Genomic DNA, 18,804 nt, shown 5'->3' with positions numbered 1-18,804 from the left:
TATCTCACCTTTCTTCATTTTCTACAATAATTATATGCATTGTGATTTGTTTTTTATCTTCTCCTGAATACTTTTATGGTTGTTTTATACATACCGAATAAAGTTTTTTTAACTGAACTGACATATACATTAAAGATACCGATGGCACAGTAGCCAATAGGCATTCAAAACATCTTGTGGATTACAAGACCAGGATCTTCTCCTCTAATTCGTTCAAGTGCTGCACAATCTGTGGGGTTCAGACTAATACTGTCCTTTCTGCTTTTAATGGTTGGTTGGTTGAGAGCTTTATTCGATATGCAAAGACATCTTACAAGCATAACATACATTATAAAAACAACATTACAAAAAACTACAAGTATGTCATACATTTTAAAAAGATAAAATTCTAGGGGTCCCCCTGTAATAAATTAGCTAAAAAGGAATTAAACCGAAATGGACAATCTATTGCAGCGAATCAACCAAAAATGTTTTAAAAATTTGGAGACACCACAGACTATTAGAGGGGAGGTATCAGTCAGTAAAATACGGAGAGCCACCGAATGGATACGTGTTCCCAGACGTTTGAAAAGGGGTTTCAACCAGTATCTCCTTGGGTGGATATAGTCTGGGCACTCAAAGAGTACATGTGCCACCGTCTCGGGCCTGGCTGGGCAGCATGCGCAAAAGGGTGATAAATGAGCATGGGACTTCCACTTAGATACAGTTACTCCTAACGGGAGAGTGCCAACTCTAAACTTGAAATAAAGGATCCTATCCATTGGCATAGTAATTAAGTCCATGTAGGGTTCGTATAGTACCACATCCTTTATTCTGAGGAACGCTGTAGTCGAATTGCAGTGATGTGGATTCCCAATTAGTTGGCAAGAGACCCAGTCCCAGTATAGTTTTTTGAGGACTGCCTTAGGAGGAGCAGATTTTGTGTTCCAGCAATCTCCTAGACCCAATTCCAACAAAAGGTTTTTTGTGTCCCTCAGCCACTTGATCTTGTTCCAGCCCCCCATGCTCATTACTTCTGATAGGCCATCGGCATAGGATTTTAGTTCCGGGACCCTCCATATGCGGGACCATAAGAGCAATGGGCGAAGACGGGCATGGTCTTTGATACTTCTGCAGCCCAAGTCCAATAGCACCGGGACTATAGGGGTGCTCAAGGGGAAAGCTAGGAGGTCCTTCAGCAGTTTATTTTCGGCCTTGGATAGCGAATCCAAATTGCAATGACCCCATAGCTCCGCGCCATACAGGGCAGAAGTAACCCCCCTTGCCTTGTAGATCTCAATTGCAGGCGCCACTGAGGATCTGGAGGATGCATGATATTCCTTAAGTAAGGCACCCCCTACCCTTTTGTGGCAGAGAACCATCTTGTCGATGTGGGAAGACCAACTCATTTTGTCATTCAAACGTAGACCCAAATAGTCAAATTCGGACACTTTCTCCAGAGGGACCGAGTTCAAGGTGGGAGGACGACCTAGTTTCCTTGGCGGGCGTAGTATCAGATATTTCGTTTTTTCTACGTTTATCACCAGCCCTCTGGATACGCAAAAGTCCTGAAAACGGGTCAACAGCTTCTGAAGCCCCTGAGGGGTCTTTGAGATAAGCAGAGTGTCGTCCGCGAACAACAATGTTGGGATCCGCACACCCCCCAGGCTGGGTGCGTCCGCAGGTTCCTGAAGCAAATGCTCCACCACACCATTTACATATAGAGAAAAGAGTGTGGGCGCTAAGACGCAACCCTGTCTGACACCCCTACAGACCGGGATTCTATCTGTTGTTTCGCCGTTTCTCCCCCAACGAACCTGCGCAAAATTGTTCGTATGAAGTTTGATGAGGAGAGACAAAATGTACGTGGGCAAACCCAGTCCGTGGAGAACCCTCCAGAGTTCCTCCCTGGGAACTAGGTCAAAGGCAGTCTTCAAGTCGATGGAGGCCAAATAGAGACTGCCCTTGCCCAGTTCCACCACCTTCCAGTACAGGAGTGTTAACCTAAAGACCTGCTCAATTGTGCCTGTTCCTGAGCGGAAACCTGCTTGGAAGTCCGATAGAGCTTGGTTCTCATCCACCCACTGAAGGATTCTCCCCAGAATAACTTTTCCGGCTACTTTTTGTGTAGAGTCAATCAGGCTTATTGGCCTATAATTCCCTGGGATGTCTCTACTACCCTTTTTGTAAATGGGGACTACCACTGCCCCTCTCCACGACTCTGGGATCGGGCCGCCCTCCAAGATGGCATTCAAGAGGGTCGAAATCATAAGACCCCAGTCAGATGAGTAGGCACGCAGTAAATCCCCTGGAAGCCCATCCGGGCCAGCAGCTTTCAATGGGACCACAGTCTTGATGGCATTCTCAACCTCCCGCGGTGTAAACAAGTCAAGGGTGCTGACCTCCAACAAAGAGGGGAATACAACTGGCTCATTTAGGGGCCCTTCTATCGCTGAGTATGAGGCCCCGAAATGATGGAACCAGCTCTGGGGTGGAATAGTACAGGTCCTCAAGGTGTCATCGGGTCTATTAGGGGAACCTATCAATTTCCAAAACCCCCTGGCGTCTTTGCCTTTGCTAGCTTTTAATAATATCAGGACCTTCCTTTATCAAAAGCTAATAAAATCCACTTTTTCCTGTAGGAAGGCCTCAAACCTGGAACTGTCTTTTTAGCAACAAATGCTCCATGTCAAATGACCCGCTTTAGCTTTAGCATCCAGGTTAATGTCCACTTCAATTAATTTGTCTTCCATTAGAGATTATACCCGTTTTCTAAGTCCATGGTTTTAAGCTGGGAGTAAAAACTGTGGAATATATGTTAAATAGCATAGACACGGTACAATCTTTAACAGTCTGCTACCAGATTTCTGTCCACATCATAAGTCCCCAACTCAACACAAATTTACATTCTCTTTGGCACCCAATTTGTATCCGACATGTAAATATGCAATATTTGAAAAGTAACAAGCACTGCCTGTATCCATGTCACATCATTAAAAACATAATGTATAATTAATTCCAAATAAGTATACAAATGATGAAATCACATCTCACCTTGTTGACTAGGATGCTGACTCGGCTGCCGTTGGCATTGCATTTTAGTGACACGATAGATCTGAAGCCGGGGGCAAACTCTGCCAGATTCTTGGTGTTACAGTGGGCTTTTGCCTCCCTGCAAACAAATTACATGGAAATAGAAGATTTTTAGTCACTATGAAGATACCAGATATAATCTCATGCGAGGACATAGAAAACATCTCCAATTTTTTTTTTTAAATCAGCATGCATGAATGAAAATAGATTTAAAAAGCTTCAAATAAACATCCACAGACAATACTTGTTATATAGGTTCCATGATCAATGGAAATCATGTAGATTATTGGCAAATTTGTAATGAATTATAGCTAGAAAAAGGTAGGTTAGCTATTCTGTATTTTTATGTAAGCCCACCTAGAAGTGTGAAAGTAAACTGCGTCAGTGTGCCTAGCAGCACCCTGTGTGCGCACTTCATTGATTAATGAGCCCCCATTCCTGCATCTGGCCCCACCCTCATCGGTTCCCTTTTTCTGTACAGGATACCCGGCTTCTTTCCCTTTTAGCATCTTCCTACCTTGGACTCATGTCCAGTCCTTCCAGTTTTCCTGCCTTTTCCTGTTTTCATTACTCTATCCTCAGAACAGGTGGCTATTGCCCCCACGTCCCAACTTTAAATTATGGTTCAAATCGTTTTTATTGTAGTGCGATTTCACACAGAAAAACAGTGCTTGTTTCATGTAAACGCTTAACAGAGGCTTCGCAGTGCCAGAAGGATTTATATGCATAAATCACAAAAACATTGTATAATAACCCTAAACAAGAGAAAACCTCCCCCCACCCGTTCCATTCACCAATTTGCTAGGTGTTGAGTATCTACTTAAGTATGGTGTTTATTGCTCCTCCGGGTTGCAGGTGCATAAGTGTCTGGCAGCTGCAGCAAACATAGGTACTTGGGGCATGTAATCTCCGGGAAGTCTTGGGATAGTAGGGTCAAAAAGGGACACCAGGCCTCTTGAAATGCAGAACCTTGTCCCATGAGAGTCAGTGTTATTTTCTCCATTCCCAGCATCTGCCACAACTTCCTAAACCACCCAGAGTGTGTTGGAGTTTGCCCCAATGCGCCAAAATGTTTTCCATGGCTGAGCCTAACGCCAAGCCTATTAATCGTCCTCTTCTTGATTTTAATGGTAAGACTGTGGGTCAGGGACCCCTCCCTCCCCCCAACAATACATTTGCGGAAACCCTCAGTAATTGGGTGTCCAAGTGTTTATCTACCTCATCCAACATACGAGTCCAGTACTGCTGAATCTGCAGGCCATTCCCATAGTATATGGACCAGAGTTCCCTGCTCTCCATAGTTTCTCCAGCACTCTGCACTGGCGGAGGGTTTGATTTAATGCACCCTTTCTGGAGGATAATACCAGTATGTCGATGCCGCCTGTTAATGCCACGTTAGTGGCTGTATGGCGTGACCTATAACATATTCCCTCCCATTCCTTGTTACTTAACGTTCTTCCCAAGTCCTATTCCCATCTGGCCCGTCCTGCATTGTATGTGTGTTTGCTTCGCTCAATCAGCATTTTATATATATCCGAGATCCTCCCCTTATCTGAGGTCTTGGACAACAACCATCGCTCATAACGAGTAAGGTGGCGTTGCGCCGCGTCTCTGATCGGGGGCTGTAGTATCCAATGCCTCAGTTGTAGGTAACGCAGTCGCTCTGTCTCGGGAATGCCAAAGTCAGCTTTAATCTGCGGGAAAGCAGGACTCCTTCCACGTCAAAGAAATGACCGATGGCCCTGCACTGAGTGCGGTGCCAAGCAATAAATTGACCGTCCCCCATCCCCGGCTCGAAGGTTGGGTTATCAAACGGGGGGGGTCTGTGGGGAGGGAAATGTTGTTAAGTTATGTTTCACACTTGTTTGGTCCCACACTACCATGCTTGTGCGTGTGATTGAAGACGGCTGAAACCGGTCCTAGGAAGCTTGTTTCCGGTCCAGGGAAGGCATGGCTTGGCAGTTCGGGCTGGACTGTTCCCATGAGGCACAGGGTCAGCCTGATTTGCATATGGCCAGGTCTGGACTGGGGTGGCAGAGTGGGATAAAGAACGGTGATGGATTAAACCCAGATCTGTTGACTGGGTGTGAGTGTTTGATTGGTTCAGATGCTCCATCCATCACCACCCCCTTTTGTACTGCACCGGGGTATGGCCCATTCAGGACCGCTAAGGATGGGGCCTCCAATAATCATTAATAAACATATACTTCACTCAGCCATAAATCAGGCAATTATTCAATGACGTGACAAGCACAGGCACTTCATTCAAGTATGAATAGGAGTGATTCCTTTTATTTCTACAATTGTTAAAAAAATACACAACCCAGACCCGAACAATATTCTGATACACGTGAACTGTAGAGCCCATTTTTTCCCCCTGAAAACGAATGTTAGAGAGGAATCTCACCAACTGTATTAAAAAAAAAGCAATATTGCACGCAATCAGCACACTATGATGACAATACACCAAAGGTCCAGAGTCCCATAATTTGCTTCTTTGGAGTATGAAAGCCAAAAGGACAAGGAACTCTCATAAATCAATTCAATATTCAATCCCACTACCATACCAATCAGCTTTTTGCATATGTCCCAATTACTCCACGCAAGCATGAACAAATGTCTTTATTGCACAAACACACCCTTCCAACACGAACAAAGGCATTTACGCTAATTCACAGAGTTTTCCTGTAGAAATGAAACCAGTGCTCCAAGTAAACAAACGAATCTAAGCTGCTACAAAGCACCACATTACATGAAATCACCCTTTAACAAAAAGATAACAGTACCCTCTTTTACTGTGCAAAAACATAAGATGGTAGATATTTAAACACTTCGTCCCTAATCATTGATTAGCTACAATACCCAGAGTGCTCTAGGAGTAAGCAGTTCACCAATGACTGTACACAAAAAAGGAAGGAATAATCGATCACCAATCGAATGACAGAGGAGAAGCAGTTCCACAACTCATCCACCTACATACGATAGCAAGTTGGACACAAAGTGTCATTACACTTCACTCACATCCCTGGAAAACAGTTTCCAACCAACCACTTTTGAATGCATCCTACGAAGGAAACAAAAACTAGGCACCAAATACAAAGTGTGAAGAGGAGACTTATGCAGCAGGAGTTCTAGAACAAGGCATGCCAAGATGGCCAAGCAAGCCTGACACTAAGCCTCAGAATAGGCACGGTCCAAACTGGGCTTCATCCATGCTGAGCAGAAAGATGCCCGCTAGAGAATCTAACAGCAAGCACTGCAGGGGGCGTATGCCCAGACCGAGATTTAATCATTGGAGAAAGTTTTGAAACAAACAATGTTTTGGAATGAAGATAAGCCTAAGGACTATGCAACAAATGGTGAGCTGCTGATAGGGCATGTTCTTCGCATCAAAATGATCAGTATCCACACTGGGTTGTCCCGTTGCATGATGGGACACATGTGACTTCCCTTTACGCGGACCATGTCCTATTGTATTTACGGAAAATGGACTCCGACCTCTTGGTGGTTGCATGCCCCTGACTGACTTTGGACACGTGTCTGACTCGTTGTCTGTTGGGATAAATCTTGTTTGTTCCCACTGGTGAAAGGGTTGGAGCCCAGGGCTAAGGATATATTGGGCTGGGAGGGGGGTCGCTTTGATCGGAACCTGCTACAGTACGTTATTTGGGGATTGAGGTCTATCATACGGGTTTGGATTCAGGGGGAAACATGGCTGCGGTAGTAGACTCGATTCGCAATTCTATCCCTTTCTGGACATCGTTTCCCTTGAAGGTCTCTGGCTGGGCAGCGATCTCAAAAATGATTATCCTTCGCTGCCTCCTTTATTATTTCATTAATCTACCCCTTCCCTTCCATGCTCCTTTTCTCGGAACTTGCATGCCTTGCTGGGGGGATGCCTTCTGGCGTGGACCATGCAGGAGGGTGGCTACTGCGAGAGTCCAGCTCCTTCCGAGCATGGGGGCCTTGGGGCACCTAATCTGGTGTACTATTACCCAGCAGCCCAACTGCAGCGGCTCTCCTTTTGGCTGGCAGTCGATATCTGACCAATAAGGGTATGTATAGCCGCCTCTTTCCAGGGGCCTTCTCCTTCATCTCCTCCGCGCTCGGTCTTGGATTCCCCCAGAACTGCAAATCCTCCGAGGGTCGCTCTGGGATGCTTCCAGCGTGCTCTCCATTTTACTAGACATATTTCTCCTTATGCCCCGGTGATCCCTTGGGCTACCCCTTCGGGCGGTTGCCTTACTGGAGGCCGTCTGCGGAGTTGGGAGGAGGCAGGTATTATTTGTATGGGGGTCTTCACACCGACGGGCTGTTACTGCCACTCGAGGTTGACGAGTTTGCCCTTCCTAAGGGGCAATTTCTTCTTTATACCTCCCTTTGGGGAGCACTGGAGGAAACTGGGGTATCGGCGCTCTAAGCTGGACACTCACAACCTCCTGCAAACCCTACATACTATGGGTGGGGGCCGCAGATTGATTACCTGGCTAACTAGGGCTCTCCTTACACATATACAATAATCTCTCCAGCCTTTGAGGGACAAGTGGGAGGAGGACTTTGGTAGACCTCTGAGGGATAAGGAATCGGAGAAAGCACTTGTGTTTTCAAGACAGGTTTACCTTAACCCTCGCCTTAAACTAGTCCAATCTTACTTTCTTCATCGTGCAGATCTTTCCCCACAGTGGCTTGCACAGATATTCACAGGGGCTTCCGATCTGTGTACTAGCTGTGGTACACAGACGGCTGACCAGAGACACTTGTCTGGGACTGCACACATCTGTATGTTTACTGTTTTTCAGATCTTACACAGCTTGAGCACCTCACAATCATCCTGAACCGTCTCTCTTGGAAGGTGAGCGCGCCTTAGGTATATTACCTCATCCCTGGAATTGGAAAGCTACTACCCGATTCCTAGATTTGGCTCTGGTTCTGGCCAAGGCCAGCACGTCCAGTTAGAAGTCCCCCCACCCCTCCTACCTCTGCTCAGTGGCTGGCACCATTCACTAGGTGGGCAAAAGGTGAGGCTGCAGAGTTACATAGGGTGGAAACACAGTACGTCCAGCATCGTCTGCTGGCACCAGGATGGGAGGCTCTGCTTACTAAACAGTTCCACACCTCAGTCGGAGTCATCTTTGGCCTCTGATGCCCTCCTCCACCTGAAGAGGATTCCATACTTCTGCTGCCCTTCCCCTCCTCCAGCCATATTATGGGGGTGCTTGCTCCTACTCCCTAAATATAGGGCTACCCCTTGACCCTTTCTGCCTGTGTCCTTTACCTTGGCCCACCCCTATTTCTAACCACTTTTTTTTAGCTCTCGCCGGCGTGGGCTGCGCACATGCGCAGTCTCGCTGGCAAGATTTAATGTTTTGGAGGAGCTTTGTGTATCTGGCTCTAACCCTGCCCCTCTTTTCCATTGGCCAGCGTCACCGTTTATGCTAAACCGTGGCCAGTCACTGGGAAAGAGCATTCTGTGACCTAGACTTTTCTCTTTCACAGATGGCCCACTTGGACGGGCTTGTCTGCCTTCCTTCTGCCGTGAAAGGTGTCTTATCTTTATGGGGCCATGTGTTTCTAACACATGGCCCCATAAAGACAAGAAAGCTTTCAAGACCGACGAAAGTGAAAGCGGACCGTGCTTGTTCTTTAAGTGGGTTCGGCAGTTTCCATCCAGCCAGTGATTCTTTATTTTGGGACGGTTGGGAGTTGTGTTGTAACGAACATGTTCGGTTTTGGGTGGGTCGTTGATTTATTGTCAGTTTGAATGTCCTGGATACATGTTCGGTACTGTTCTTCCGTTCCCTTTCACCCCAAGGCTGACATGTCTCATGCCTTCGGCAGGCGGCTCAGTAGCCATTATAAGGAAGAGTTTCAATAGTTTAAGTTGGCGCCAAGGATGCCTCATGCGTCGCTCTTCATTCTGCCTCAGAACAACAGCCTCTTCTTTTCCTGCCCCTGGTGTTCTTTGGGAGGAAGCTTTTCATGAAATGACCTGCTTGCTGCTGGTAGCACTGATTCTCAGTGGTGGAACCCAAACCGACATGACTCTTTCTTTGTTCCCGCCGGAGCCCGCAGGGAAGTGTGGTGGGAGTACAAGATGTATGCTGTGTGTCGCCATGACGGCAAGGTGAGTGGCGCAGGAGGGCGAGGCGCGAGGACGGAAGGCTGGAGCGTCGCAGAGTGCAGGCGAGAGCTCGCCAATGCCGTTTAAGGTAAGTGTCATGTCGGGCTGCGTTCAGTTTCATCCCACGTGTCTCTAGAGGGAACCTGGAGTGGGTGCGGGCGGAGCCGTGAAATAAAGACGCCTAAACTGTGTGGAGACCTGGCCTTAAACCCCATCGGGAGCCAATGTTTTCCTGCATGTTCTGCAGTGCAGTAACCTCTGATAGCCCTCCTACATCCGCAAACCCCTGGCACAGTTCATGTACACCCGGCCCTGCGAACCACCTGCTGTGAAACCTACCTTGCATGCCATGTGTACTATCTAAAGTCCATTTCCTGGGTACACAGCATGCGTGCATGGTGCCCTCTGATCCTTTGTGTTTGTAGAACAGAACTGGTACCCCTGGCCTAAGTCCCCCTGCATACCGACTGTTTTAATGCCTAAAATCCTGTGTATGTGGAGGGAACATATACATAAACAAAGTGGAATCCACTCAAGGTAGTGATCCCAAAAGTGATGGGGAGACACACAGTGTTGTTTAAATGCCCCTCACACACCAACAGGCCCCTTGGTGTCATGCTTCATCATCGGGGCCTTCGCACCCCTCTACGGGATGCGGCGTGCTACGACTAGCGAGTGCGCAGGAGCACTTGGAAGTGAACTATGTGTGGGGGTGTGTGTGTATATATAACCAAAGTGTGAGTGAGGTGAGGTGAAAAAAGTGAAAAAGTTAAAAAATACCTGGCACGTGGGAGAAAAACAGAATTTTATTAGTCCCCGGCTGGTATTGTTAAAAAAGTGCAGAGCGTGGTTGGGTAGATACGAGTTAAGGTATCTGGAACCACTGTGAAAGTGTCAACATGTTTCGGAGGGCACAGCCTCCTTCTTCAGGACGAGGGTTATGCACTTTCCCTCACCTTACTCACATGTAAAATGTAAAAGTGTTTAATTAAAAATTACCACAATGTGTAATGTTCCTAACAATGTTATTTGGTGTTAGTGAATGTCGTTGCGCCCAGTTGGCGAGAGAACCTGTAAAGAGAAATGCATACTTGAATACATACCAACAGATTCATTGAAAAAGAAGGAACAAGCCTTCTCAAAAATTCACGTGGTCAAACCTAAAAATACTGGGACCTTTGTGATGAAAAAGACACACTAAAGTACATCACTGTACTGACACACACAAATACATACAAAACACAAAAATACTCTCAGCTCTGATGGAAAAAGAGAGCAGCTGGTCAATAAGAGAAAGTCTTACTTAGAGTCCTAATATGTGAGACCTCATGAGCCTAAGCGTATATTGGGGATCCCTCCTTCCTGCTCAGAAAGACCTAAAAACAACATTGGTAATCCGGGTTCAGTTGGAAAAAGGGAAAGTGTGGAGTTTACCACTACTATGGAGATAGAAACATCTGTCTACTATCACCCATTAACTCACGGTTACTGCATGTGCCAATCGCCTGCCTTCCCTCAACGCGGCTCCGATGAAGTGAGCCTCTCTAGGGAAACCGCCCTTTAAATATACCATCCCTCGTGATAATTAGTATTGGCTAATTGATTAATGAGAGTCGGTATATGCCCAAATATAGCGGACGCCATCGCCGATGATCCGGTACTGCGCTCCCGCGGTACACTATCTGCACGCATGCGCAGAAAGCCTGTCTTCTGCGCATGCGCGGTCAGGGAAGCGATCGCGCATGCCTAGAAAAGGAAACGCCACGCTTGCTGGGAGGCGATGTCTCCGCTGCAATAGAATGCCTGTCTTCTGCGCATGCGCGGTCAGAGAAGCGATCGCGCATGCCTCAAAATGGAAACACCACGCTCGCTGGGAGGCGCTGTCTCCACTGTTGTTAACTAGCTCCAACATGGAAAAAACGGGGCCAAGGGTCTTAATATTAAATGTATATTATGCAATAAGATGGGACAGGCTTAAGTTCATCCTTTAGTTTTAGAAAAACGGAGTGAGTTGGCTATACAGCACTGATGGATCAGGAGTGCTATGCTGGGTGGTCACAATACAGAACACATAGCTGGTGACAATAGGAAGGCTAAGGAACCAACGAGATGTTATTAGGAACAGTTCATAGGCCTAAAAAACGCCTAGGAGGTTATGTTCAAACACAGTTTATCTCAAGAGGTTCCACGGGATTGAATCATTCAGTCCCGTGACGTCAGTACCCAACCTGAACACCCACCGCTGTTCCTTTTCCAAAAGGCCCACCTCTGAAGGTAATTGTTCAATGACTGTCCACTGCAGTTCATTCACGCAGTGTTGATGTTCAATGAAATGGGTAGACATTTTGGTGGTGAGTCTCTTACACCTAATGTTACTTTTGTGTTCGTTGATTCTTGTTTTGACAGGTCTTGTTGTCATACCAACGTATTCTTTTCCACAGGGGCACGAGATTAAATATACAACATTCTTGCTGTTGCAATTTGTAAACTTACGTTGCTCCCACTGTGTCCCATTTGAGAAAGTTAAGTTTAGGCTTTTTTTAGTGAGGTGGCAGTTGTTACAGTTACCACATGGGTAGTGACCATGTAGGCCCTGGAGTCTCGTTTGATCATTCTTCGTGGGGGGCGGTCTTGTATGGACAAGCATGTCCCTCAAGTTCCTACCCCTCCTGTGTGCAAACAAAGGTTTCTGCAATGATAGTCCACTACTTGTTAGAGTGCGCCAGTGTTTGTTTACCAACTTGGTCACCTGGTTGGTTACCGGGCTGTATGTGGTAACACATACTGTTCTTTTTTCTGCCTCCTCCCTACGGGGATTATCCTCAAGGAGTGCTTCACGATTGTTGTTCCTGGCCCTTTTTGAAGCTTTTCTGATCACAGGTTCTGGATACTTCCTCTGTTTTAGTTTCACACTCAGGTCCTTGGCCTGAGATTTATATTTTTCAATATCACTGCAGTTCCGTCGCAGGCGCAGGAACTGTCCATAAGGTAGATTCTCCCTCAGATGACGTGGATGAAAACTGTCAAATCTGAGGAGGCAGTTCCTGGCTGTTGACTTAAAATGTGTTTCAGTTTTTAGGGTCCCTGCTTCATGATAAATGTTTAAATCCAGGAATACCATGCTCTGGTTGGATGCCTGGTGGGTAAATTTCAAAAAAGCATTCTGGTTGTTGAGCCACATGGTAAAGTCTGTTACCGTGGCCATGTCTCCCTCCCAGATAACCAAGATGTCATCTATATATCTCCTCCAGGTACGTATCCTCGTCCTGTGTGGGTTATCTGGGTGTAGAATTCTGGTAGACTCAAGATGATGGACATATAGTCCCGCCAGGCTCGGGGCAAAAGTACTGCCCATACTGGTCCCATGTTTTTGCCAGAAGAGGGTACCCTCGTACTCAAAGAAATTCTTAGTCAGGGCCAATGAAATACATTCCAGCACCACATTCCGTGGGGTATGGTATTCCCAGTTCTTTGAATGTAGGACCTCCTCGATGATTTGTAAGGTCTCCTCGTGTGGGAGGCTAGTATAAAGGCTCTCCACATCGAGACTGAGGAGCATCTGGGAGCTGGGGTCAAATGTCTGGTCTTTCAGCAATTGGAGTACTGCCTTAGTATCTTTCAGATATGTGTCAGTGGCCTGCACAATTGGTCTAAGAAAAGCATCCGCAAATTTGGACAGAGGTTCCAGAATGGACGAGATGCCTGAGACAATGGGGCGACCGGGAGGGTTATCAAGGTTTTTGTGCACCTTGGGTATAGTGTAAAAATAAGGAGTTCGTGGGTTCTTTTGTATCAGGAACTCCGACTCCCTTCTGGTGATCCAGTCATGGGCAAGGGCCTCTTCCACCATTCCTCCTATCTGAACTCTCAATGATTCAGTAGGATCTTCAGTGAGGATCTGATAATTTCTATTGTCAGACAAGAGCCTCCTGCATTCCTTATCATAGGCTATGGTGGTTTGGATAACTATTGCCCCACCCTTGTCCGCGGGTTTTATGATCAAGTCTTTTTTCATCCTCAACTCCTTGATGGCCTCATTTTCCATCCTTGACATGTTCTGAAAGGTCTGTTTACTTTCTAGACTCTTTAAGTCTTGCATTATGGCCTTTTCAAAAGCCAACACCTCTACCGGAAGTTGATTATCTAAAGGGGTGAAAGTTGATCTTGGCCTTAAACCGGTGTCTGAGGTCTCTGTTGGTGGCTCCTTGTCTTTGAAAAAAGCCTGCAGTTTTATAGTTCTGATGAACTCCTGCATTTCTTTATGCAATAAGAAAATGTCTGGTTTGTTCGTCGGGACATATCCTAGACCTTTATTTAGTACCACCCTCTGTAAATCTGTGAGGGGCCAGGGAGTTATGTTAATAACTAGGTCCCCCTGCTGCTCGATGACGCCTGGTTCGCTGCCATGCTTCTCGTCACTACCCGTGGGTCTGCCTCCTCTGTGGGTTGCCAATTGACGTTGTTGCCCTTCCTGTTCCGCCCTCTGCGTGATCCTTGGCCCCAGGATAAAAAAGGCTGTTGGTTCTGGGGAGCATTGGTTTGATCCGGAACCCATTGTGGGTACATTTGTCCCATCTGTGGTGGTACAAATTGATATTGTGGAAATTGGAACGGTGGTTGGTAAGGATTAAATTGAGGACCTTGAAAACCTCGCCAACCACGTTGGCGTGGAAATTGAGCCCTTTGTTGACGGAATCCTCCCCTTTGTTTTCTTTGTTGAAAACCACCTGATTTGTTGCTTGAATTACTGCTATCCGAGTTGACGCTGTCAGTGTCACTTGAGTTGTCTTTCATGACATAGTCAGCTCGGGTGTAGGGGTAGGCTCTCTCGGGAGTAAAGCGATCTTTATCTTTTTTGAATTTGTTAAACTTGCTTTGTTTCAAGGTCGCCTCAAAATCCTTCATTTGTTGATTTAGCTCTTCCAGGCCTTTCTTTAGGTCTGCGGGGGAAATGAAAGATTTGAGCTGTACTTCTAGTCTTTGAATCTCCACTTTCAATTCTACTGACTTTCTTGCGGCCGTTTGAACTATGAGTACCAGCCAATCCCTGGTACAATGCCACGAGATAAGTGACCACGCTTTTTTGAAAACGAGATCATCCTGGAAAATAAAAGGTTCAGTTTTGACTAGTAGGCCTTGAGGAGCCATCTTGCTTCGTAAATACTCTCTCATTAGTAAGCCATGGAGGGCTGTCCTGATTTGGGTTTTGCGGACGTTCATTAGTTCATCCCAGTCTGCTACAGCTGGGCCGGGGTCACTATTACTAAGGCCTTCGAAGGGTCTGTCATCAGCCAGGATACGGTCGATATCGTCCTCGCTAAAGGTCAATCCATGTTCATCCTCCATGATATTAGATGAGGAGAGCAGGAGGGTTATAAGACTAGAGTGTTTTGTATGTGTATATGTGTATGTCTAGGTGTAGAAAAATATGTAAATGGGAAAGGGGCTCCCACAGCTGTGCGCTGTCAATACACAAAATGTAACAGAAGGGGGGAGAGAGAGGGTCAGTGGATTCGATCTCCCTGTACGTATACATAAACAAAGTGGAATCCACTCAAGGTAGTGATCCCAAAAGTGATGGGGAGACACACAGTGTTGTTTAAATGCCCCTCACACACCAACAGGCCCCTTGGTGTCATGCTTCATCATCGGGGCCTTCGCACCCCTCTACGGGATGCGGCGTGCTACGACTAGCGAGTGCGCAGGAGCACTTGGAAGTGAACTATGTGTGGGGGTGTGTGTGTATATATAACCAAAGTGTGAGTGAGGTGAGGTGAAAAAAGTGAAAAAGTTAAAAAATACCTGGCACGTGGGAGAAAAACAGAATTTTATTAGTCCCCGGCTGGTATTGTTAAAAAAGTGCAGAGCGTGGTTGGGTAGATACGAGTTAAGGTATCTGGAACCACTGTGAAAGTGTCAACATGTTTCGGAGGGCACAGCCTCCTTCTTCAGGACGAGGGTTATGCACTTTCCCTCACCTTACTCACATGTAAAATGTAAAAGTGTTTAATTAAAAATTACCACAATGTGTAATGTTCCTAACAATGTTATTTGGTGTTAGTGAATGTCGTTGCGCCCAGTTGGCGAGAGAACCTGTAAAGAGAAATGCATACTTGAATACATACCAACAGATTCATTGAAAAAGAAGGAACAAGCCTTCTCAAAAATTCACGTGGTCAAACCTAAAAATACTGGGACCTTTGTGATGAAAAAGACACACTAAAGTACATCACTGTACTGACACACACAAATACATACAAAACACAAAAATACTCTCAGCTCTGATGGAAAAAGAGAGCAGCTGGTCAATAAGAGAAAGTCTTACTTAGAGTCCTAATATGTGAGACCTCATGAGCCTAAGCGTATATTGGGGATCCCTCCTTCCTGCTCAGAAAGACCTAAAAACAACATTGGTAATCCGGGTTCAGTTGGAAAAAGGGAAAGTGTGGAGTTTACCACTACTATGGAGATAGAAACATCTGTCTACTATCACCCATTAACTCACGGTTACTGCATGTGCCAATCGCCTGCCTTCCCTCAACGCGGCTTTTATCCTGGGGCCAAGGATCACGCAGAGGGCGGAACAGGAAGGGCAACAACGTCAATTGGCAACCCACAGAGGAGGCAGACCCACGGGTAGTGACGAGAAGCATGGCAGCGAACCAGGCGTCATCGAGCAGCAGGGGGACCTAGTTATTAACATAACTCCCTGGCCCCTCACAGATTTACAGAGGGTGGTACTAAATAAAGGTCTAGGATATGTCCCGACGAACAAACCAGACATTTTCTTATTGCATAAAGAAATGCAGGAGTTCATCAGAACTATAAAACTGCAGGCTTTTTTCAAAGACAAGGAGCCACCAACAGAGACCTCAGACACCGGTTTAAGGCCAAGATCAACTTTCACCCCTTTAGATAATCAACTTCCGGTAGAGGTGTTGGCTTTTGAAAAGGCCATAATGCAAGACTTAAAGAGTCTAGAAAGTAAACAGACCTTTCAGAACATGTCAAGGATGGAAAATGAGGCCATCAAGGAGTTGAGGATGAAAAAAGACTTGATCATAAAACCCGCGGACAAGGGTGGGGCAATAGTTATCCAAACCACCATAGCCTATGATAAGGAATGCAGGAGGCTCTTGTCTGACAATAGAAATTATCAGATCCTCACTGAAGATCCTACTGAATCATTGAGAGTTCAGATAGGAGGAATGGTGGAAGAGGCCCTTGCCCATGACTGGATCACCAGAAGGGAGTCGGAGTTCCTGATACAAAAGAACCCACGAACTCCTTATTTTTACACTATACCCAAGGTGCACAAAAACCTTGATAACCCTCCCGGTCGCCCCATTGTCTCAGGCATCTCGTCCATTCTGGAACCTCTGTCCAAATTTGCGGATGCTTTTCTTAGACCAATTGTGCAGGCCACTGACACATATCTGAAAGATACTAAGGCAGTACTCCAATTGCTGAAAGACCAGACATTTGACCCCAGCTCCCAGATGCTCCTCAGTCTCGATGTGGAGAGCCTTTATACTAGCCTCCCACACGAGGAGACCTTACAAATCATCGAGGAGGTCCTACATTCAAAGAACTGGGAATACCATACCCCACGGAATGTGGTGCTGGAATGTATTTCATTGGCCCTGACTAAGAATTTCTTTGAGTACGAGGGTACCCTCTTCTGGCAAAAACATGGGACCAGTATGGGCAGTACTTTTGCCCCGAGCCTGGCGGGACTATATGTCCATCATCTTGAGTCTACCAGAATTCTACACCCAGATAACCCACACAGGACGAGGATACGTACCTGGAGGAGATATATAGATGACATCTTGGTTATCTGGGAGGGAGACATGGCCACGGTAACAGACTTTACCATGTGGCTCAACAACCAGAATGCTTTTTTGAAATTTACCCACCAGGCATCCAACCAGAGCATGGTATTCCTGGATTTAAACATTTATCATGAAGCAGGGACCCTAAAAACTGAAACACATTTTAAGTCAACAGCCAGGAACTGCCTCCTCAGATTTGACAGTTTTCATCCACGTCATCTGAGGGAGAATCTACCTTATGGACAGTTCCTGCGCCTGCGACGGAACTGCAGTGATATTGAAAAATATAAATCTCAGGCCAAGGACCTGAGTGTGAAACTAAAACAGAGGAAGTATCCAGAACCTGTGATCAGAAAAGCTTCAAAAAGGGCCAGGAACAACAATCGTGAAGCACTCCTTGAGGATAATCCCCGTAGGGAGGAGGCAGAAAAAAGAACAGTATGTGTTACCACATACAGCCCGGTAACCAACCAGGTGACCAAGTTGGTAAACAAACACTGGCGCACTCTAACAAGTAGTGGACTATCATTGCAGAAACCTTTGTTTGCACACAGGAGGGGTAGGAACTTGAGGGACATGCTTGTCCATACAAGACCGCCCCCCACGAAGAATGATCAAACGAGACTCCAGGGCCTACATGGTCACTACCCATGTGGTAACTGTAACAACTGCCACCTCACTAAAAAAAAAGCCTAAACTTAACTTTCTCAAATGGGACACAGTGGGAGCAACGTAAGTTTACAAATTGCAACAGCAAGAATGTTGTATATTTAATCTCGTGCCCCTGTGGAAAAGAATACGTTGGTATGACAACAAGACCTGTCAAAACAAGAATCAACGAACACAAAAGTAACATTAGGTGTAAGAGACTCACCACCAAAATGTCTACCCATTTCATTGAACATCAACACTGCGTGAATGAACTGCAGTGGACAGTCATTGAACAATTACCTTCAGAGGTGGGCCTTTTGGAAAAGGAACAGCGGTGGGTGTTCAGGTTGGGTACTGACGTCACGGGACTGAATGATTCAATCCCGTGGAACCTCTTGAGATAAACTGTGTTTGAACATAACCTCCTAGGCGTTTTTTAGGCCTATGAACTGTTCCTAATAACATCTCGTTGGTTCCTTAGCCTTCCTATTGTCACCAGCTATGTGTTCTGTATTGTGACCACCCAGCATAGCACTCCTGATCCATCAGTGCTGTATAGCCAACTCACTCCGTTTTTCTAAAACTAAAGGATGAACTTAAGCCTGTCCCATCTTATTGCATAATATACATTTAATATTAAGACCCTTGGCCCCGTTTTTTCCATGTTGGAGCTAGTTAACAACAGTGGAGACAGCGCCTCCCAGCGAGCGTGGTGTTTCCATTTTGAGGCATGCGCGATCGCTTCTCTGACCGCGCATGCGCAGAAGACAGGCATTCTATTGCAGCGGAGACATCGCCTCCCAGCAAGCGTGGCGTTTCCTTTTCTAGGCATGCGCGATCGCTTCCCTGACCGCGCATGCGCAGAAGACAGGCTTTCTGCGCATGCGTGCAGATAGTGTACCGCGGGAGCGCAGTACCGGATCATCGGCGATGGCGTCCGCTATATTTGGGCATATACCGACTCTCATTAATCAATTAGCCAATACTAATTATCACGAGGGATGGTATATTTAAAGGGCGGTTTCCCTAGAGAGGCTCACTTCATCGGAGCCGCGTTGAGGGAAGGCAGGCGATTGGCACATGCAGTAACCGTGAGTTAATGGGTGATAGTAGACAGATGTTTCT

The 18,804-nt window shown here is 46.3% G+C and overlaps 1 protein-coding gene across 1 annotated transcript in view; it reads right to left on the bottom strand.

The window, feature by feature from the left end:
* The window catches only part of IFT140 (intraflagellar transport 140), a 1,386,753-nt gene that overhangs the window by 709,008 nt on the left and 658,941 nt on the right, over positions 1-18,804 (bottom strand). The window contains exon 14 of the mRNA XM_078662938.1: positions 3,034-3,151. Coding sequence (XP_078519064.1) covers positions 3,034-3,151 — 118 coding nt within the window. The remainder of the gene's footprint in view (positions 1-3,033; positions 3,152-18,804) is intronic.

Source organism: Lissotriton helveticus, chromosome 10 (assembly GCF_964261635.1).
Source record: "Lissotriton helveticus chromosome 10, aLisHel1.1, whole genome shotgun sequence".
NCBI lineage: Eukaryota > Metazoa > Chordata > Amphibia > Caudata > Salamandridae > Lissotriton > Lissotriton helveticus.
The sequence above is the reverse complement of the archived record's forward strand: the minus strand, read 5'-3'. Positions and strand labels throughout refer to the sequence as shown.